General features: G+C 41.7%; 2 protein-coding genes across 5 annotated transcripts in view; one reads left to right on the top strand and one right to left on the bottom strand.

Annotated features, from left to right (window-relative positions):
- The window catches only part of ANGPT2 (angiopoietin 2), a 55,196-nt gene extending 44,741 nt beyond the window's left edge, over positions 1–10,455 (top strand). For 2 of the 3 annotated variants that reach the window (XM_007114974.3, XM_007114973.2), the window contains exons 6-9: positions 1,166–1,267; positions 1,818–1,984; positions 6,270–6,400; positions 9,811–10,455. In XM_007114974.3, coding sequence (XP_007115036.1) covers positions 1,166–1,267; positions 1,818–1,984; positions 6,270–6,400; positions 9,811–9,971 — 561 coding nt within the window. In that variant the 3' untranslated portion in view covers positions 9,972–10,455. Of the gene's footprint in view, positions 1–1,165; positions 1,268–1,817; positions 1,985–6,269; positions 6,500–9,810 lie in introns of all 3 variants that reach the window. The other variant, XM_028481180.1, reaches the window with a different exon arrangement.
- MCPH1 (microcephalin 1) overlaps positions 1–23,519 on the bottom strand; it is a 236,587-nt gene that overhangs the window by 126,909 nt on the left and 86,159 nt on the right. For both annotated transcript variants that reach the window (XM_055080957.1, XM_028481173.2), the window contains one exon: positions 12,889–12,966. In XM_055080957.1, coding sequence (XP_054936932.1) covers positions 12,889–12,966 — 78 coding nt within the window. The remainder of the gene's footprint in view (positions 1–12,888; positions 12,967–23,519) is intronic.

Below are 23,519 nucleotides of genomic sequence, written 5' to 3'. Positions count from 1 at the left end.
GTTCCCCTCGAAACAGGACGGCCAACAAGCGCTTACGATGAAAGGGAGGGTCTAGGTGCACCCTGGCTTCTTCTTTAGCCCCCATGCTCTAGGATTTCAGCTCACAAATGCAGCATAGTTGACGTGTAAACTTACTCTGCCGAAATTATCTCCGTTATTCCCCCCAAAGACCATGGAAGACAACAAAGGAAGAATATTTCTAATTGTTTTTGAACCTTAACTTTCACATTTACTACCTTGTAACCTGTAAGGAAATTCATCTTAACTTTTTGGAAAACTCCTTCGTTCTACTATAATCCCATTATTTAAAACTATTTGTGTAATCTTATTTCCAGGGGTTTTTAATTTCATAATAAAACTCCAGCTGAGTTGAAATTGAGCATGCATGCTCTTGGCCCAAGAAGGAATCCTGTGTAGTGAACAAAGTTTAAACCCACCAAGCCCATTTAAAAGCAGAAATCAAAAGAGCTGGGAAGAGAAATAACAGGGGCAGTGAGCAAAGTGCAGAGAAGCATGAAGTCAGGGTCTGTGGGGTGGAGCTGCCAGGCCCCCTCAGGTCACACACACACAGTGGGTACCACGGGAGCCCCCGGTCCCTTGTTCTGAGGGATGAACCAGGAAACCTGACTTTGATCCCACACGTGGAGGAAGCCAAACAGCCCCACGGCATCACAGGAGTCTTGGAAGCCCCACAATGCAAGAGTCTCCCTTTTACACCACTCTCTGGAGAGTCAGTCGGGACTGGCAACCATCATAAAGGTTTTCAGGGCTGTGAACACGAGGCGATGGATTTCTACAGGCTGGAGATGAGAGGTTTGGGGCCTATCTGCCAACATGTCCCGTTCCCAACGAATCTCTAAGGAACAGCGATCTCAGGGTCAGCTATCGGGGTGGGTCTTTAGCCTAGAACAGATGATGACAAGGTCCTAGTTTCATTGACACATCATGTTATATTACTGTTTATTTTCACCATCGTTTTAAATTCATGGTTTTCAATTTCTTTAAAATCCTCTGCCTCTTGGAAGACCACAAAGATTTACCCCAGAGAACCCCATCAGCCCTGGTCTTATTATAAGTATCTCCGTTCATCTCGTTTCTGTTATTTAAGACAAAGACCCAAGTCACGGACATTTCCCAGGCAGTAATTGTGCGTTCCTGTTTGCAGGCTTACTGTGACATGGAAACAGCTGGAGGTGGGTGGACAGTTATTCAGCGACGTGAAGATGGCAGTGTTGATTTTCAGAGGACTTGGAAAGAATATAAAGTGGTATGAATACTCCTTAAACCATCTGAAAATAATTTTCTTTGCGAAAACTAACTTTGAGAATGTGCAGGAACTTTACCACAAATCTAAAACTAACCAATGACTTTTGATCATTGTTTTTAACCGAAGGGTTCTTTTTAACTGGTGTTTCAGTCTCCCCGTTAAAGAATGGTCCTGCCAATGTAATGTAAACTATATATCAAAACAAAGGCATGCGAAAGTTAGGCTTATTTTTAATGGTGGGCTCAGCATTTTTTGGTAAACTGTTTCATAGTGTTTCACATGTCTGTAAACTGAGCTGATTATGATATTGGTGGTTCCCCAAGTCGTTCTAATTATTCCAATACTAATTTCCTTCTGGTAACAGCTTAGTTTCCTAAGACTGACCTTTTAAAAATCTTTCTTATATGGAAGACCCCAAGGTTTCACGGTACGGGAAGGGATTTCTGTTGAATATTGAATGGTTATTCCGTGTTAAATTGATGGACTACTGATTTCAAATGCACGAAGAAAAAAGAAATGAAGTAAGTGAATTTTACAACTTGGATTTCAGGGATTTGGGAACCCTTCAGGCGAACACTGGCTGGGAAATGAGTTTGTTTCACAAGTGACTAATCAGAAACGCTATGTGCTTAAAATACACCTGAAAGACTGGGAAGGGAATGAGGCTTACTCGTTGTACGACCATTTCTATCTCTCAAGCGAAGAACTCAATTACAGGTAAGGAAATTATATGTCACTGAAAAAAGTTAAAGGATTTGCTGGGTGATGACTCCAGAAAGTCAGAACCCCACTGTATTAACCAGAATCTAAATTACTCATAGGCTACCTTAAGGGGGAAAAATATCTTGTTTCTTAAGAGTTCTTTGCCGCCTTTAGGTAAGTTTCTCTAGTTTCAACATTCTAAGTTTAATTTCAACAATATAAGGAAGGCTTCAGGAGGACAGAATTTTGCCTGTTGTGTTTGCTGTGTATCCTCAGGGCACAGATGAACCCTGCCTGGCAGATAATGGGCCTTTAACAACTATTTGTAGACTAGGTGAATGTTGTGTCCCTATTATAAAATGTCATGCCAATATCACAACAGATGTATACCCATGACTATATTGTTTTCTTCCAGAAGGTTTTAAAAGTTAAATCTATCTTTTTTGAAGTTTAAACACATTCAACCATTATGTTCCATCCCAAAGTCAGGATGAGTTGCCAAGTTCAAAAGAGGAAGGATTAGGTGGGCAGTGGGTAGCCAGACCCTCTGCCCTCTGCTACAGGAAGACCAGCTGATTCACAGCACTGCCTCAGTATTTACCTACCTCCTCCCACCCACTGGACACGGCTAATCTTGAATGTTCCAAGAAAAGCACGGGCAATTTTGACTGGGAATTTACTCTTTGACTCTAAAACGCCCAGAGCAAAGGGATCTTTGCAACCTGCTGTGCCAGGCAAGGGCAGCGGGCACGTGCTTCTGTGCTTTACAGGGAGAGGGGCTCAGAAACGCGTGTCGACGGCGGCGCAGAGCAGGGCAACGGGGTGCCCGGTGGCCACACGGTTATTGGTGTGGCCAACGCAAGGGTTCAGGCACCAACACACCCTGAGGGAGTCTAGAGAGCTCGGACTGGTGGTGTTTGGGGGTTTTGGAGATCACGGAGCGCACGTTATGAAACACCAACTCTGAAGTCAGAAATAGACAAGCGAAGTTCCATAGGAAGGTCACAGGAGACAGGCATCGACTGGCCTGCCGTCCCGTCTAAATCCCACGGATGCCCGACTCAGACCCTCTGCTCAACAGAAATTCCAAGACCTGAGTAGTTTGGGAAAAACCCACGATTTCGAAGTCCTTGCGCTGGCTTCCTTGGGAGGCTCGCAACGGACAGCATGAAAAAACGGGCTGAAAGCCAGCTTGCTGACAGCCACCTGAGACCTGCACAATGTCCAGTGTCCTGCTTTATAAACAGTGGACCAAAACTCAGAACCATGTTTTGAAAACAGATAATGTACGACAAGCTTCGACACGACTTTTAAGAAGTCAGTGAAACAGCCCATCAGCTCTCATTACAGAAAGAGCCGGCTGTCCAGGGTGGACAGGAACTCAGATGAATGGAGAGATAGGTGTTGGGGCCTCATTGCAGCCCAAAGTTGACTCCACAGATCAAAACTTCAATGAATTTTTAGACATGAGTGGTTGGTCATTGTTTGACCTCCAAGCTAAATATTTTTTCAACTGGCAACAGTTAGGAATCTACAACACAGGAATTAAAAAAAAAAAAAACACACACACACAAAAATTAAGGATTAGACTGTTTACATAAGAAGATTTTACAATATGGGTCATTACCCTTGTATGCTGACATTATAAAAATATTTTAAACTGCGATGGTTCTTAACAGATATTTCCTTTAGAAATGCAATCAATTTTTGGATATGCCATTTTAAAAAGCACACAGTTGTTTAAAGCTCAGTTTAATTTACTTGGCAGTATAAAACAGATACTACACTGAAAAAATTATTATCCTAATAAAACATGTCAATGTGATAAGAAAACTGGGATGTGACTAAAACAATAACTATAGATGTTTCAGAATGCCAATTGTATGTAGCAGCTAAGTTGTTTTTCACTAAAGGAATTTTTTCCCAAGTGTAGGAAAACTGAAAAAATACACGTTATAAGAAGGGATAAATGCATCAATAGAGTATGATTATTTTTACTAAAACTAAGAACTATTTGTATATTAAACCTTAAGAATTGGTCAGTTTTCACAAACATTCTGGCAATTCTATACAAACACTGAGATTTAATTATTAAACGTTGGCATTACCTCTCCTTTCACTCCACTGTGATATAAAAGCAATGGGTACCAATTTAAAGTAATTTCAAGAACGTGGCTATTCTTAATAATCAAATTTTACAAGAAGGCAACTTTAAAACAATGGGCCAGACTCCCCTGGTGGCACAGTGGTCAAGAATCCGCCTGACAGTGCAGGGGAAACGGGTTCGATCCCTGGTCCGGGAAGATCCCACATGCCGCGAAGCGACTAAGCCCGTGCGCCACAACTACTGAGACTGTGCTCTAGAGCCCACGAGCCACAACTACTGAAACCCGCGCTCCCTAGAGCCCGCGTGCCACAACTACTGAGCCTGCATGCTGCCACTTCTGAAGCCCGCGTGCCTAGAGCCCGTGCTCCACAACAAGAGAAGCCACCGCAATGAGAAGCCCGCGCACAGCAACCAAGAGTAGCCCCCGCTTGCCGCAACTAGAGAAAGCCCGCGCGCAGCAACGAAGACCCAACGCAGCCACAAAATAAAAATAAAAAATAAAATAAAACCATGGGCCACACAGCAGAAGGATCTAAAAAGATACAACTTTTCTATACTATGAGACTCATAAAACATAGTATTCTCCCTTCTTTTGCTTTGGGGAAATTTAATGCGTTCCACTAGAACCGAGAGCGTTCAAAGGAGGAAAAGCACAGGGGGTAGTTCATCTCAGTCTGACCTACGATTAATGAGAAGGGCCTGGACAGAAATTAACGTGCTTCAAAATCCCAATGGTGAGCAGAGCCTACAGGAACGCCTTGCAGCAGGTATGCAGAGGCTGTGCTAGGGCCCAGGGTCATTTCTGAAGCATGAGGATAACCCTGAAATTCAGAAATTCGGTCAATGCCTGTGATGAGGCTTCCAGAGCTACAGTACTACAAACAATTAAAAATCTTAGTTACCAACACAAACGTTACTCAGGACCAGCGCTTTATGGAACTCACTGGATATGCCCCCGTGCCCCCCTTTCCACAACTGCCTCCCCGAAAACCAAGCGCCCCCGTAAAGGGGTGCGCCAGCGCGGAGCCCTAACAGAGGTGCAGCCCCAGCTGCTGTCAGTCCCAGCTCCGCCACTTACAGCGTGTGACTGTGGACGAGCTCCCACCTCTGAGCCGAACCTCAGCGACCTTACGTGTAAGAGGGGGTGGCGCCTGCCTCTCGGGGCTGGTCTGGGCACTCCGTGCGCGGGCCCGGGAGAGTGAGTGGCGCAGGCTGTTAGAGACGCGCCCCCGGAGAACCCTTCCTCTCAGCCCCACCTTCTGCTCCAACATGAATTCCAGGAAATCCTATTCCCTCCCAGATAGCTGGTAGCAAGTGTGAGCAGGTGTTACCAAGATGAGCGGCGTCGGGGGCGCTTAAAGTGCAGCAGGGGGGTCCCTAGGACGGGGAGACCTCACGCCCCAGGTCTCCACGCTCCAAGTGCCACACTGTGACATGGAGTTCGACACAGGCACCTGCGTCCCCTGGACCCTGCTCCGAGCTCCGGAGCCTGTCTGCCTGGGGCTTTCCTGGAGTCGGCTCACAGATGTGCCCCTGCCCTTCTCCCCTCCTCCTTGGCAGGTACAGTGCTGGGGCGAGCCAGATTTCTGCAATCTTCTAAAAGCCTGGGCTATTGTCTAGGGCCTAACTCAAGAGCACGCTTATTCTTTCTCAATGTCTGGCAGGTTTATTATAATGCTATTCAGAAACAAGGCAAAGCAGCCACAAGCATTTGTTTTTCCACACAGTTCACTAGATTTCTACTCCACAGTCAGTGGTCGGCCCTTGTTGTCTGCTGTCCTCCCCACACCCACCAGACATCCTGGATTCTCATTTCTACAATATATGGATGATGCCTGGAGACTTGGGAAGAGGATCCCGTCACGATGCATTTTCCCCTCTTTTGTTTACCTGAAAGCAGCAGGAAAATAAATTACAGGGCCCCGAAGTCCCCGCTGATGCTTGTGCAAGTGATATGCATTGAAGGCTTCATGAAAACATTCCTCTTTGCCTAAGGATTTGATGATAAGTTGGTTCCTGTTTATACCAGCGCAGAAACATTTTGTCCGGAGTATGCACTAGTGCGCTAACCAGCATAGCACGTGTTTCTGTCGAATGAAATTCTTCATTGTAAAAAACTTTCCACTATGATAAATCAACCACCCAAACCAATTATGTTTTGCCTTTTTTTTTTTTTTCTTTGCATGCTTACAGGATTCACCTTAAAGGACTCACAGGGACAGCCGGCAAAATAAGCAGCATAAGCCAACCAGGAAATGATTTTAGCACAAAGGACGCAGACAACGACAAATGTATTTGCAAATGTTCACAAATGCTCACAGGAGGTGGGGTGACATTTCTCTCTTCCTATTTGTATTGGCAAGGAAGGATTTCAGAGAGGGAAAGGCTGGCTCTTTGGACTTCAACCTGTGATTGGTGACAAGGTCCAAATTTCATAAATAGACTTACTTGCTCAATACAGGGAGATTTGTTTTTCCCTTTTTCAGGCTGTTGAGTTTTACACACGAATGTGATATTGAGCTAGAATTGTCAGCAGGCCAACTGTGTCTCCTCAGGACCTACCCCTGGCAAGGAGAGGGGCCGTGTGATACTCAGCAAGCTCTCTGGAGTTTGTGCTGAGTATCAGATGTTGGCACGATGGTTTACCTCCATTTTGCTTTATTAAAAAGGTTAAAAATTAAAAATGGCTACCGAAACAGTGATACAGATGCATTAGTATAGAAATGTTTCCAATTAATAATTTATTGTTCAAACAAGGATTTTTCCGTTGTCTTTTTTTTAGAGTAGTTCATGAATATATAGCAAATACTAATAACACACAGAAACGGATTAACCAAGCTCCTTTTCTGTGCATCGAATTAAAATGAACGATTGTCCGGTTTAAGGCCTTCATCTTCAGGCTCTTCTTGCCTTCTACCTTTCATGTTAGACCTCTTAAAAACAAAAAACAAACAAACAAAAAGAAACCATACCCATAAGCAAATGTGATATAACAGTCACTTAATGGCCAGATGAGTTTTCAGAAACATTTCAGAGTTTAGTGACAGGAACCAACTGTTAGAAAACGTACTCTTGCGATTCCTAAAAGTTTAAACGTGGAATAACCAAAGCCAGTTAATTGTGATTGAGACCAGGAAAAAGTCGGGCGAATGCTGTGGAGTCAGTTCTTAAAAACACTGAAAGGTTGAAATCAGCAACAAAACTTCTGCCAACAGTGCAGACGAAATGCAGAGGCAAACAGGAAATTGGCAGGGTTTAATTTGTAGAGACCATGAATTGTATCACCAAAAATTCATTCATTACTCACCCAGGAAAACCAGAGGAAAGGGCTGCAGTCAATATATCTTATAAATACGAGGTACTGCATAAACAAGTAAAGGGTCTAAACTTGTCATGTGTTTGTACTGCAGTTAAGAATCATTTACGGACAAAAGGAAGGATTTATTTACAAAAATAATTTGAAACCCAGTAATTTTCAAGTCTTTAAAATGATGCTGAGAGAATTAGGCTCCATTAAGAAAATCAGTCCTATGGTTCCTTAGAGAATATATTTCATGTGTAAATATACGCTGGTAACTTAGGTCTTCCCTATTTGCCATACTTACTTCAGTAATTATTGCAACCGGAGAGAGCTATTATGCTGACTGTAAAAGCTGCCTGTCTCTCCCATCCCACCACAGTAATCCTTTTTGAAGCCAACGGGGGGGGGGGGGCCGGGGGGAGGGGAGCACGCCGAACCCTTCTTCTTCCTGTCTGTCATTCCCACACTGAGCCCAGCTGTCCACGCAGAGGGTGGCGGTTTTCAGACCACCCGAATGTCAAGAGCTACTCAAGAGAGTATCAGTGCATTAATAACCAAGGAAACAACATATTTACTTACTCAGATCAAGATTTAGGGCTGAGAGTGGAAGGGGAAAGGATATTGGGGAGAAGAAACGCAGCCCAAGAGAGACAGCAGAGCAGTCCCGACTGAAGAGGTCAGATTCCCAGCCGTGGTCTGGACCACAGATAAACCGGCCGAATGACCAGCTAGATTTTTGCATAGACAGTAAATTCTACAGCTGAGTCAGACAACAGGCTCCGGAGTGGACAGATCTATAAATCTGCAATATTCTTGAATATTCTGAAGGTTTATGAGTCACACACACAAATGTCTTATCAAATCAACATTAATCTGAATCAACTCAAGTTATGGAGCTGTTAGTACCGGGAAAAAATTTAGGCGCTTGGGTGTAATAGCTGGAGATCACAGTCCAGTATATAAATAATATAATAATCGCATCAGAGTACTTTTTAAAGAGATAAAACATGCCCTACCAATACCTGTAATGTTCACATTATTTATTTCTTTTACTAGGTATGGAGAGATCGATAATAGTTATTTTTTTCTGTATTTTAAAATTTTATATATATGGCATCAGACTGTATGTGTCCTTCTAACACAATCTTTCAAAGATTTATCTGGATTACTGCTTGTACACTGAGGTCATTCCTTCCCCCCCGCAAACGCAGGGCCTCTAGGTACGGGTATTAAAAGCCCAAGCCTAGTCCTTCAGGTGTAGGTGTGGATGCCCCCACTGCCCCGCCGCTGTGCCATGCAGCAGCCTCCCAGGTCCCCCACTTTACCTTAGTGCACACACCACTATAGCTTTAAATTTCCTTTCTGCCTCTGGGACTTAAAGGTTTCCTTTTTATCTCGCTCCACTGAGTACTTAAAATTTGGGGTTATGTTTGAAACAAAAAGACTTTTTTTTTTTTAAATAAATTTATTGATTGATTGATTTTTGGTTGTGTTGGGTCTTCGTTGCCGTGCGCGGGCTTTCTCTAGTTGCGGTGCGCGGGCTTCTCATTGCGGTGGCTTCTCTTGTTGCGGAGCATGGGCTCTAGGCATGTGGGCTCCAGTAGTTGTGGCTCGTGGGCTCTAGAGCACAGGCTCAGTAGTTGTGGAGCACGGGCTTGGTTGCTCTGCGGCATGTGGGATCTTCCCGGACCAGGGCTCGAACCCGTGTCCCCTGCATTGGCAGGGGGGGTGGTTCTTAACCACTGCGCCACCCGGGAAGTCCCCAAAAGACTTTCTTTGTCAGGCGAAGGGGAGCCTGAAGCAGCCTGGTCCACCGTGTTGCTGGCACTGGATGGAAGGTTATCCTGGGCCGATGAGAGCCACCCATCGATTCTTCGGGCTCTGACTTTTCCACATTTCCAACTGTCCCGTGGGTCTCATAGTCACGTCTGTGGGTGACTGGCCCTTCCCCACAGCACAGGGGAAGAGGAGTAAGAAAGCGCGTAAAATCATGTGCCCCAGGGGCTTCCCTGGTGGCGCAGTGGTTGGGAGTCCGCCTGCTGATGCAGGGGACGCGGGTTCGTGCCCCGGTCCGGGAAGATCCCACGTGCCGCGGAGCGGCTGGGCCCGTGAGCCGTGGCCGCTGAGCCTGCGCGTCCGGAGCCTGCGCTCCGCGGCGGGAGAGGCCACAACAGAGAGAGGCCCGCGTACCGCAAAAAAAACCACCAAAAAACAAAAAAAACCAACATGTGCCCCAGGGGCTATGGTTCCGCCAGTGTAGAGGTGGAAAACCACACTGCCACCTGCCAGGGCGGCACCCTCCACTCTCAAGAAGGCCCGCACACACCTGCTTAAAATGAGCAGAATGTGACTCGCAGATTAGCCAGTATTTGTAACTCCGCGGTGAGATAGGGCCACCTGGCTCCTAATTCCTTCTGTGTTTCACTTTCACAGGCTGGTGGTTTGATGCCTGTGGTCCTTCCAACCTGAACGGAATGTACTACCCACAGAGGCAGAACACAAATAAGTTCAATGGCATTAAGTGGTACTACTGGAAAGGGTCCGGCTACTCACTCAAGGCCACGACCATGATGATCCGCCCAGCAGATTTCTAAATGCCTGCGCACACCGGAGGAACGGTGTCTTCCAGTTTTCAAAGACTTAATCCCAAAGCTCTGAAAGACACGGCTGCATGCTGCCCCCTATCCAGGTCGGACAGACTGCCCGCGGTCCAGACCGAGGGGACCCGCGAGCTCCCAGTTAGAGCCCCATCAACGTCACCCCTTAAACCCGCATCACTCAACGAACCGAAGCACAACCCCCAACGAGCCACAGCCTGGCATGGTGACCTGGTAGAAAGCCTACGGGAAGATAAATTTAAGCTTGCGAATGAGACTGACAATTTACAGGCTCTGTTGTCACAACCAAGAATGTTATGTGCGAGTCGATCAGTAAATAACTGGAAAACAGAACACTTATGCCATATAGTAGAGATAACCTTGGAACTGCATTCTTCTGAGCACTGTTTATAGACTGTGTAAATATCCATATGTCCTGAATTCAGCACCACTATCATAATTAAAAGGAAGGAAAAATTCTCGAAGCCATAAAAGTATACTATATATTCAGGGATTTTTATGAGAAGTGGTTACTAGCAGTTTAATATTTGGAGAAGGAAAAACATAGTTAACGCATTTTTACTCCTCCTCTTTGGTGCTTTAAATTTTCATTCTGAGAACAGCATATTTGCATAGGCATTGATAGGTTAGTTTTAAGTTAATGCTCAAATATATATATTTCAAGTTTCTATGGTGAAAACTTTCAGGATCTCTGAAATTATTAATAGAAACGTGTTCTTTTAGTATATATGAAGATTGTACTATTTTTTTCAGCCTCGCTGTTAAATATGAAGGGACTTTTAGTAATTAAATATAACTTATTAGGTGAGATGACCGCATTTAACTTTTATGATATTTACAACATTGTAATATGATTCTGAAACAAATGATTGTGCCTTGTGACAAGGAAAATCTTGATTTTTAATGATGAAGAAAATTATACATTTAATTTCATGACAAAGAGGCTTTCCTATCTTTTACTCTCTATTCTAATACAAAAGTCTTTTCTCTCTTCTACTAAGATGTATTTCAGGGAAGTAGGCTACAATGTAGTTTGTGGTTGAGAAAATCCTTCCATTTAAAACACTTACAAAGCTATACTTCTCAAGCTGGATTCACCCCGGAAGTTATTTAGGGGAAAAAAAATTTGCGTTAGTAACATTAACTTAAATCTTACTAGACTTAAACCACCCGCAAATTAAAAAAAAAAAAAAAAAGTGTTCTGGGGCACAAAACCAAAATCTGATATTTATAGCATATTCAAATGTTTACAGAAAATTTTGAGAGCACAGATTTAAGCTCAGGACTGCGAAAACTTAAACTCCTAGAGTTTTAACTCTGTTTGAAGTTTTCATTGTACAATTAATACTAATGAACATTTGAGTAATGCTTCATAATTTGGAAGCAATTTCTCATATATGCGCTTTTGAGTCAGCTACTAGGAAGCTTAGAGCCAAATCTGCAGCCAGCGTTTACCTGTGTCTGTCTTCACCTTATACTGTTCTATCACTATTTTTTTCTTTATTCCATTTTTCTTATCTAATTTATCTTATCCCCACACCTCCCTCTTCCCAGCTTAGTTTTATGACACTCAGATGTTGCTGAGTCAACTTATGGACTCTGCACAAGTCAGGCCCTCTGCTTTTCCACCATGCTGCACTTTCCCAACAAATGTATTAATGAGAACATAACCTCCCATCCCAGAACAGCTCCTCTTATTACATGTAAGAAGGCGTCAGTCATAAGGTTAACAGAGGTTGAATTTATACACAGCTTCGTATCAAGCTAAAACACATCTGATAATAAGAAAATATCACCGCCTCAAAAGAGACAATCAATTTCCATGACATCTCAATGACCACATGACAGACACCGAGGTGGGGAAATGATAATACAGGAAAAATTGGCAACAACACAATTTATATTCACTTGCCCATGTAGGCAGATAAGGTGAGTCTCAAAGACAAACCTCACTATGTTATTCAGAGTTACATATACTCTCTCATGACAGCGAGTGGGGGAGAATTTGCGTTTTTACTTTACACTTCAACTCCTTACCCGGTATTTCAAACAAAGAGTCTTGCTGAGAGGAATTTTTTCTCTCCTTAAGAAAACATTTATAAAGTCCAGAGCAAATCAAAACAGCAATCTCAAAAATGAAAACAAAAACAACCCAACAACTAGATAACCACAGCGACTGGAGGGCAGAGTTCAACTTCTCACTATGTGATAGTCATATGGCATACTCAAACAATTAAAAAACATGGAGACCACTCACAGATTACAAATCATCATTTACCTTTCAGGTATTAATCTTTTGAAAGGATAAAACGTCACAAATCAGTTAACATTTGAAAACAAAAGCCAACTTCTGCACAATCCTGCTTCCAACTAAATCTGAAATTACCTACTTATTAATCTTTAAAAAAATTAGAACCTGGAACTTTCCCATTAAGCATTTGAAATACCTGAAAATCAGTTAAGCTGAAGCTGAGTTTCAGGAAAAACATCAAAACAGAAAGACCATGTCACAATGCTAGCAGGCCACAATTTTTATACCTATCACTTCTATCTCTGTTAACAGTAACAGCATTATTTCTTAAGGCAGTAAGCAATATATAATAGTATCTTCTCAAGAATCTAGTCTTTTTTCATTTTTGTTTTTCTCAATCCTGAGGACTTTTATAATTAAATTTTTTGAGATTACATTTCTCACAACTTTTTGAGGAATGTTCTCACATTCTCACATTTATTCTCACAAATAGACAAAATGTGTTAAGTTCTGCAAATATGTCTCTTTAGTTATAGGCATAATTGCTCTTGATTTAATAAAAAAAACTTGAGTGTATATCTATGCTAATAATGACTTCCTGAAAATACCAAATTGTATTTATCACAATAATATGTGACTTACAGGAGCTGCAGGGAAGTAGTTTGACTGTTTGAATGGTTCCTCGGAAATCCAATGACCCATTTCCAAAGACCACAGTACCTATAAGTGACAGAAGAAGCAGAACATTTTTTATAGACTTATTAGGCTTTTAGTGGACAATAAACCAGTTTGAAGATATAGCAAAACCAAAATAAACAAACAGAAAAACCCTAGCAGTAACTACATGCTACATTGATCCGAAGCACATGTGTCTTGAACACCAAAGTGCCATCAGAATCTTCAGGTTGCAAAAATGTTACAAATATTAATAAACGCTTGGTTAAGAAAAAAAAAGTCTCCTGATGGCTAGAAGTCTGGGTTATTATCCTAGTGAGGATAACCACCCCGTTTCTAAACATATGAAATACTACGTCTTCCTAAATTCCAGTTTCCAATTTAAGGAGTCATTATAGACAATCCTTTTTAAATAATACAGAATTTTATTAATTAAAAAAAACCCATGGATTAGGAGAAGATAGATCATAAGCCTAAACTCAAAAAGCAAACCTTTTGGTGTGTAACTTTATTTCTATCATTAGCTAATGTTTTTAGGAGAAGTTCTCCACATACATGTTTGGAAATCCTTCTCACACTTTGGAAGAGTAAAACGTCTCATAAACAAGCTTTCATCATCATCGTTAGAACCCACACATTTTTAAATAATCAAAACAATGTTTTCATTTTTAATTCAACATTTGAGATTCTGCGCTCATCTCTACTCTATGACCAAACTCCTTGAAAAGCTGTATGTTTCTATGTACCAGCAGAATTTTACAACTAAAATAATCAAGCTGAGTTACAAAACTCACACTGATCTTTTTATCTGCAATTTCCTTCTTTCCTACATCCAGTAAATCCAATTTTTTTTGCCCCTAGAGTTGCTATGTAAAACTCAAGGGCTTTTTGCTGAATTACCAGGAATGAGGTCTAAGTCTTCCTTTTTGGTAGTTCCTAAAGTTCAGAACCATCTATAGGCTATCAGTCTGAAATATTTCCTTTTTTATATATTAAACCTAATACTTATCCAACATGAGACAGCAATGTTTTGTTTCTAAGGAAAAGTGAGCATGATAATGGAATAAAGACGAGAACGGAATACAGAATCTGAATGATCATTCTCAGCACTGGCCCGGATCGTACTTTCAATAGATGCGTTTACTTCTTCAACAACTATTTCTTTCTGCTCACTATCCATTCATCTGTGAACAACTTACTGAGAGCCTACCATGAATAAGAGTCCAAGCTGGGTCCTGGAAACCCAAACCCAAACCTAGAAGGGTTTACCCTCTTGCAGGAGGCCGGGCAGCAACCAAATGCTGGTTCCTCCTAGGCAGGGCTGTGCAAACCTGTGGTAGGAAGCAAACTAACTCGGGCTAGGAAAACCAAGAAAGGGTCCACAGAGGGGCCGACATTTAAACTGAGTAAAAGCTCATCAGACAAAGAGAGAGACAGTGGGAAGGGGAGAGGGTATTCCGGCAGAGGAAGAATACCATGGGCCAAGCCAGGATTAAAGTAGCTTCTTTTTTTTCTGGCTGCAGTAGAGGGGGCTTTGGAAGAAGTGGTAAGAAAATAGGGTTGGCTGGCTGCATATGGTAGGGAAGGTATGATAATATACCCTGTCCTACCCCCTGTGTGCTGAGGACATCAGTGCAAGCACAACTGTTGGGCAGGAGAATCAGAAGACAAGCCAGGAAAGACAGGACAAACAGCTCCATGGACACTGGGCCCAAGATGATAGACAGAGACGGAAAGCAATGAGTTGGGTTCTCAGGGACCCTGTTCAATCTTCAATAGATTTGTGTGTAGACAAGCATTTTGTCACTGAAGTCCCTTTTTGTTTCCCCCTGATTTTTACTGGCTAACAAACATTACAAAAAAAAAAAACAAACAAAACTTACCTTAATAAGTCCAATGAAAGAAGGTAGTAGAAAATTGGTAACTCTACACTGAAATCATGTTTGTACACACAGCAAACATGGTTAATGGGTGGTTAAAATAACCCATTGAAGTAACAGTGTTTACCTTACTCTTATCAGTCGAGGTATGTTATCATTTACAGAAGACACACTAGTTCCCTACAAACTCATGTGATTAGCCCAGGAAGTAAATTGTGGAAAGTTTCAAAATCAGGTTCACTTCAAGACATGAGGCATGTGGAAGACTAGTATAGTGAGAAACACAACGTAGTAGTGAGAGAATCCAGGGAACCAGTCTTAAAAATGGCTGTGGCATTTGAGTTCAAATGTAAGCCACATTAAAATATCAACTGAATTTAAACAATCTCTTGGGGAAAATGTATGTTCTCTGAATTTGTCCACTTCTAAACGTTATAAAAATAAAACCGTAAGGCGTCTACAGTAGCATTTTGGTAAGTCAATTAGTAAATTTAATGTATGTAGGCATCCCAGGAGTGAGTATTGTACAGAGATAGCAAAAAACATTAATTTGATTGTAATGAAATCATCAAATCAGAAATAGAGTGTAAATTTTTTTGCTTTAGTTCTCTCATTAGCTAGACTTATCTTTACCTTACTAGAGTCTTCAAAATAGGGAAAATCCACTCTGCAAGATGGCAGTTAAGGCTGCAAGTGTAGTTAAAAATAAAAGGTTAACCTGAGATATTTATCATAACATACGTGATAGAATGAAAATAATTGAGAAGCTATATAAAGCAAGGAATGGGGTTGCATGAATACAGAGGATCAAATCCCATGTGGATAGCCCTTAAAATGAGGGCTGAGTTATTTCAGCATCCACTGCAAACGAATATGATATTTTTGGCATTGTAAAATGATCACTCATAAAACTTGGACCTTGTTGATGAATTTAAATAGGACCCATTTTCTTGCCTTATTATTAGATTAATAGTTAATGATGAGACAGCTCTCCATAATGTAAGACTGACTTTGCAACTACGTCCATACCAGGCAAAACGCAAATGGTTTTCTCTCATGTTATATCCACCTAATCATTCTCCTCGAACAGGGTGAGGAGTGTAACTACAGTGAACCCAAGCCAGACAAGGGCTCTGAGATTAAATGCGAGTCAAGAACAGCACCAAACACAACAAAGAAGATGAAGCCAACTATGTAAACATGGCAAAGTGAGCGTAACTCATTTTCACCATCTCACAAGACTCAACTAAAATGGTGGAGCTAAGAGGAATGGGAAAAGAGCCCGGCGCAGATAAAAGCTAATGATGTTTTGAAAGTTGCAAAGCAAACAGATAAATGGTAACTGACTTAGAAGAGCAAAGAAACCTCGAGCTTAAACGTCTAGAGAGGGAGCCAGTAGGAAGCATCCAATTCCCTCCGCAGATTCCCAGAAAGGCCGGGAAATTGGGGGTACTAGAAAGCTCTGAAAATGCAGTGTAGAACAGGGTGAAAAGGAGAAATCTCCTACCTCCACCCTCCTGCCCACCCTCCTCTGGAATAAGACAAAAGTAAAGTCAGACGGGCTTTTCTGGGAGCAGTGGTAGAAGTAGCAGGGAAAACTTCTCCAGCACAGCCCTCACCCCGAGACACGAGCACAGAACCCCATGGCAGGACAAAGGCCTTTCTTTTCTGGAGAAACGAATCAGCCCAGGGAAAAAAGACCTACAGACACTGACACGTGGACCTCCCTCTATCAAATACCTCCATCATATCAGATGATCTATACACTCAGATAAACAGAATTTCAATCGCTTTTCAGTCCTCAATATTAAACATGACTTTCTACCCATTTGATAAAAGCCTCTAGCATGCAAACAGAGACCAGACCAAACAAAAAGGGGATTCCTGGGATCACAGTGATGGGAAGTCCCAGGATAACAGCGGCTCTGTAGACCTAGGGAGAACCAGTCTCACAGGGAGCAGAGCAACAAAGGGGTTCATGGGTGGTGTCTCCAAGAGAAATAAATGGGATTGGAAGATTATCTAATGCGTAGACAGTTTTGGAGAAAAACTACAATGCTTTTTAGAAATTCTTGTGGTTAGTTATAGGTACATAGAAAACTAAGCAATGAAAATGACTGTCAATGATAAGCTCAAGAAAAACCAACAAAAATGACCAGAGGGCTTCCCTGGTGGCGCAGTGGTTGAGAGTCCGCCTGCCGATGCAGGGGACACGGGTTCGTGCCCCGGTCCGGGAAGATCCCACATGCCGCGGAGCGGCTGGGCCCGTGAGCCATGGCCGCTGAGCCTGCGCGTCCGGAGCCTGTGCTCCGCAACGGGAGAGGCCACAGCAGTGAGAGGCCCGCGTACTGCAAAAAAAAAAAAAAAAAAAAAAAAAAAAAGACCAGAAATGGAATAGAATCATAGTACACTATATGGCTCAGCTCAAACAGCATTCACATAGTCATCCATGTGTGCATGTAAATGTGAACAAGTATGTCTTTATATGCACATATAACATGTTAAACAAAAATCAGAACCATACTGGGTAGATGTGACGTGTATGTCACAGTGAAAGCTATACAGTCATATTTTAATCTTCCATAGAAGGAAGCCTATAGATAACGTCAAAAAGTGATTTAAAAAAAAAGCAGAAAAAGCATTTTATTTAGAAATATGTAAATAAAATATCAGAAGGATATCGTAGGAGTGAGAATCTGGGCTGGGAAACAGCAGGGCAGGGAGTGCCATTTCTATTAGAGGCCTCATAAATTACACTTGATTCTGAAAACATTTTGTTTTGGGGAATTTTACCCTTACGAAAGAGTTGCCACAACAGCACAGAGAGTTCTCATTTACTGGTCACCTAGATTCCTCTATCGTGTGAGTCTCCAACCTCCTCTTTCAAAAGTGCTTTGCACCTAGAACCAGTTGTCAATATCTACAAAAACATCTTGCTGGGCTTGTAACTGGAACTGAGTCGATTCTAGAGTTCAAAATGAGGAGAACTGACAGCTTTAAAAAATACCAAGTTTCCCAATTCATGAACATAGTATCCCTCTCCTTTTATTTAGGTCTTTTAAAATTTCTTCCTCAAGAATTTTGTAGTTTTCAGCATACAAATCCTGCAAATATTCTGTCAGACCTAAAGTTAAATATTTCAGCTTCTGGAGTTGCTAATATAAACGGCATTTAAAAAAATTAGAGTTCCAGGTGTTCGTTGCTAGTACACAGAAATACAAACAAATTTTGTGTATTTACCTTGTATCCTGTAACCTTGCTTAACTCAACTTACTAGCTGTAGGAGCTTTTCTGTAGACTTGTTGATATTTTCTAGGTAGACAATCATGTCTTACGTAAATAGTTTTATTTCTTCCCTTGCCAATCTGTGTGTGTATTTTTTTCTTACCTTATTGCACTGGCTAGAGCTTCCAATACAACACAGAAGAGGAGCAGTGAGAGCATTAAAGTTGCTTGGACAACTTTGTGAGGCAGATTAATTTGGTTTATTATAATAGCATAAACCCAAATGGCTCTTGTTTAGAAATTAATGTGTCTATGGAAAGCACAAGGGGTTTTTTTTTGTTTGTTTAAGTAAAAAATGGTCTATTGTTATTTGGTACTGGTGCTGACTAACTGTCACAAGCTTTTATTAGGTTCTTCAACTCTCTATTCCTCATAGAATAATTAGAACATTCTGAAGGATCAAAAGAACTAAATGCCACTTTCTGGATCGGAACCAATCAAATTAATTTTTTTCTTTAACGTTCACTTTCATTTCTTAATATTTTGAGAAATTTTCCCAAGAAATTTTCTTCAGCTTTCTTAAAAATGATTTATTCACAGAGCATTTAATAAGCAAAAACACTAAACAAGGTACCCTTAATTTTTGGTTTCTCAAAAAAAAAATTAAAGAGAGGGAAAACAACAGTTATTTCCATGTACAAGTGATATGAGAAGATCAGGATGAGCAGAAAGCAACCTGTAAGAGGGATTTTAGGTTGCACTTGAAAAACTGAATGATGATGATTCACTGCTGGTGTTGATAATTACAACTTCAATGGGAAGCTGCTTTAACTTACTTGAGAGTACTACTAATCGTGTTGAAACCATTTATTAACATTCACAATGTCTTACTGCAATTGTAATACTGTTTATTCCAAGTTTCTAAATAGCCAGGCTAACCAATCATTATTTTTGGACTTTGTCTCCAGACCATACCACCCACCATATATAATTGTTAAATTCAACTGCAGTTTTGGTACTAAGAATACTAGTGAGAACATAGCCAGCTAAAGAAAAAAATGGGAGGGGGGCTTTTTGTGGGAAAAGTCAACAATATTCTTTGCATACAGAAGACTTCATATTGTATAAAATGCCAACTGAGCGATTAAAATTCAAATCTGGTGGTTAGAAACTTGTGCCACAGATTTAACCAATGGGAATCCTGTTAATTTCAAACGGGTCGAAAGTACACGTTATTTTCTCCTTTACTCGTTGAAAAGAGATTGGGCTTGTCTTCATCACCCTCCGCCCTTCCGCCCTTCCCCACACCAACTGGGGTAAAAAACTTGGTTGTGAGAGTCTGTGGAGGTATAGAAACATATATTCAGCATTTGCAAATTCCTTCTTTCCTATCCAAGAGTAACAAAAATGGTCCTCACAAATTTGTTTGCTATTTTTAGCTAACAACAGAATTATAAAAATTAAGTTATATTTTTCCTGTCAGATCTCATAGACTCTTTGCCTCAGTTATGAGAGTAACTGATTCTCTCAAACAACAAAACTTTAAGAGAATTTGCTACTAGGTCCATTGTTTCGACTTTTTCTAGAGGGAGAATAGCAATCTTTGTGTTTCTTCCACAAACAGACAGTATAATGCACTGGTTAAGAACACAGAACCCAGGCCACTGGGCTAAAGCAATGTCCATCTCTTCACAGTTTTGTGACAAGAAGCAAGTCAGTTAACCTTTTTGTCACATGAAAACATTATACATCGTCATAGATTACAAAAATAGCTGTGGAGTTAATGAAATTGCTGTGGCAATAAAGTTGTTTCTAGGTTAAGCTTCAGGAGAAAAAATTGGGGCTATCAATAGTATAACTTTCAATAACCATATAATAGGGTGCTTAAGTCCTGAACACTGCGGAGCCAGAAAGCAGAGGAGGTCTAGTCCCCCAGAAGGACCAACGTGAACTGGCAAAGTTTCAAGGTAACGATGTTTGTTCCAAAATAAGTATTTCCAACACTTCTCAGAACACCAAGAAATGCCTTCTATAATGCCATCAAGTCATTTTAAAAATACAAACCTAGTCAGTAGTCTCCCTCAATGAGGCAATTTTCCACGTGACTTTTAAAATTCAGGTGAAATTCACATAATACACAAGTAACCCTTTTAAAGTGTACGGCTCCGCGGCATTTCGTTTATTCCCCATGTTGTGCAACCACTACCTCCTTCTAGTTTTGAAACTGTTGCGTCAGCCCAGGAACACACCCCGTACCCATGAAGTGGTTACTCCTCACCCTCCTCTCCGGTCCACCCCGGTAACTACTAATCGGCCTCCGTCCGAGGATCTTCCTCTTCCAGACCCATCATAGGAAAGAGACCCCCCCAGTATGCGATCTTTTGGCTTCTTTCACTTGGCATCGCGCTTTCAAGGTTCACATGCGTTATGATTTGAATGAAGACTAGTGACGGGTGTCAAAAAGTCTTGCCTACTAATTTTAGTAAATCAGTATCAACTGAGTGCTCACTGGACGCTCACTGCCTTCCTCGTCACACAGCTGGGGAGAGGCAAGGCTGGCAGCAAAATTCACTCTCTTAGCCGTTAATCTTTGAAAAACACACAAGGTGGGGCGCAGTCACAGAATGAGTTTATCAAAGTTTAAGGCAGCAGAAATCAAAATATCCCCTAGGCTATCTCTGGAAGTAGATGCCAGAAAGTCTGTGGGCTACGAATGGAGGAAAGCTGAATTCAAACCCCACATCCACCATGTTCAAGCACTGTGATCGTGGGCAATTTATCAGAACCGTTCAAGTCTCGGTTTCCACAAAGGACTGTTATACTGACAAGCTGAGCGTAGGTAGGTCTCCTGACAAGACGGCCCCACCTCTGTAACTTTTCTACGTGACTAGCATCTTCTGGAAGCAGCACCATCTCCACCCTCAGACACGCTCACCGGGCGCCAGCCCCGCCCTACGTGGTCCTGGGACCAGCAGCGCCTGGGAGCTGGCAGATGAGGAACCCGAGACCCAGACCCACTCAGTCAGAATCTGCATTTCAATAAGAACCCCAAGTGATTCACATGTTATTAAGGTTTAAAACGCACTGCTCCAGCTGTCTCAGAAAAGGGGGTGGGAGGAGCACAGAAGGAAACCCAGAACTTAACACAGTGTATTTACCCAAGACGGAAAAAATAAGCGATAAAGTACTGAAAATAAGTAGTTAAGAATTCTTCTCTCTTTTTAAGAGATGTTAACTTACAGAGACTAAATACCAGATGGTAAGAGGAAAAAGAAGCTACATGTTGATATGTACCTTCTTACAAACAAGTCTGGCTGTATCATATGCAGGCATTCAAGTTAGATTTATTCCGCTTATATTTTACCCCATCTTTTCAGGCTGCAAAAATGAAAAGGGATTATTCTTGGATTTCAGAGCTTCCCTGCTCATGATTAGCCACTTTTTACATATTGCTAAGTAGAGAGCAGGGTGACCCAGCATTTTACCAGTGTAGTTAAATGTGAAGTCCAAACATCTTTATAAATAACACAAGCTCCACTTTTCTTATCAAAATGAAAACAAAAAAATAAATATAACACATTCCAATGTAACTAAAATAAATAGCAGAAACATCACTTCGCTGTATGAAAACAAAGTAGAAATTATTATTACCATCCTGACAATAAACCAAATATTATGGCTACTAAAAGCAAAAGTCTGTTTTTTGTTCTTGATGTGAATTTGAGTTATAAAGATTGTTTTCTTAAATGAGCATCAGGTCATCTTATTTTCATGAATTTTAATGAGAAACACATGAGCTACATGGACACTTCTGTAACTTCTAACCATGTACAGGACCGTTAAGCGACATTTTTAGCTCCTCAGAGGCAAGAATAAATTCCAAGAGTTTTAAAAGAAATAACAGTATGTTTAGTCACCCATCTGCTCACACACTGATTCAACTAGAAAGTGCTGTGCTCCACGTCCCATCCTGAGTCCTGGGCCACATAAGTAAAGACAGGCACAGCCTCTGCCCTCAAAGAGCCTGTGATCACTAAATAAATAACCAGTGTCTGCTAAAAAGGGGCTGCTTTAATGTTTCAAACCGTCTCTGTTTCACCCTAGCCCCTTGTGCTAAGGAGGGTATGGCCGTCTCTACGCGAGGTTTTCTTTTTGTTTTGTTTTTGTTTTGTTTTTGTTTTTTGTTCTACGTGCGTTTTACTACCGAAAAATACTGTCCACGGTTTAACAGTTGAAGTGAGTGTTCGACTTCGATAGGCATCCACAAATATTAGAAATGCCTAAAAGGAAAAAAGTCCTGTGCATAATATTAAGGCTTGTATACTAGTCTTTCTTGTTTTGCTGTCATCCAACAAAACCAAAATAAAAAAGAGTATAGGAAACAAAGTTCAGTGGAGACGTGCTTCTCTATTCAGTGAAGGACCCTCTCCAATGGTGTGCGATATGGCACAGAGCAGGCAGCCTGCAAGGAAGGCAGGATGGACCAAGTGAAGGACGGAAGCACTTCATTCTGCCCCGGCGTCACGAGAGCCCACAACCAGAGATCACGTAACTGCATTTATGTGTCAAGGCTAATGTCTCAAGTCTGTGAACTCCCTGAGAACCACCAGTGTTTGATAAATTATTAGGTTATGCAGAACTTTAACATTCAAGCACAGGATATTTGTTCTTGCAAAAGAACAAGGACCAATTTAAAAGAACTAAGAAGCAGATCTCTCAGGCATCTAAGGCAAGCTGCTATTTCAGTTGACAAAATCACTTTTTTTCTTTTTCTTTAAAATAACTTTATTTTATTTATTTATTTTTTTGGCTGCACTGGGTCTTCGTTGCTGCACGCGGGCTTTCTCCAGTTGTGGCGAGCGGGGGCTACTCTTCGTTGAGGTGCGTGGGCTTCTCATCACGGTGGCTCCTCGTTGCGGAGCACGGGCTCTAGGCGTGCGGGCTTCAGTAGTTGTGGCTCGCGGGCTCAGCAGTTGTGGCTCGCGGACTCTAGAGCGCAGGGTCAGTAGTTGTGGCGCGCGGGCTTAGTTGCTCCGCGGCATGTGGGATCTTCCCGGACCAGGGCTTGAACCCGTGTCCCTTGCATTCGCAGGCGGATTCTTAACCACTGTGCCACCAGGGAAGCCTGACAAAATCGCTTTCAGTTACGTATTTCTTATTCTCCAGTTAAAAAAAATGAGCCTAAAAGGTCTTCTGTAGAGAACCTGCCAGGGCAATGAATTTTAGGAGAAACACATTGTGTGGATCATACATAAAACGTATCAGGTAGCAAAATGTTGTCAATTACAGTTTCGAAAAACATACAATAGTTTTTTTAAAATCCAGTATTTCTTACTTCCTCTCTCTTCAAAAACCTAATATTTCCACTAAAGCCCAACTCACAGAGGGTACTTGTGCAGGGATGAACAGAGCTCAAGTATGATGTTCTGTGGCAATGTAGTCTAACTCAGGAATAGAGCTTAGAAACCTAAAAGAAGGCACAGTTAACAATGT

Source organism: Physeter macrocephalus, chromosome 20 (assembly GCF_002837175.3).
Source record: "Physeter macrocephalus isolate SW-GA chromosome 20, ASM283717v5, whole genome shotgun sequence".
NCBI lineage: Eukaryota > Metazoa > Chordata > Mammalia > Artiodactyla > Physeteridae > Physeter > Physeter macrocephalus.
Note: the sequence above shows the minus strand (reverse complement) of the source record. Positions and strands in the feature narration are given on the sequence as shown.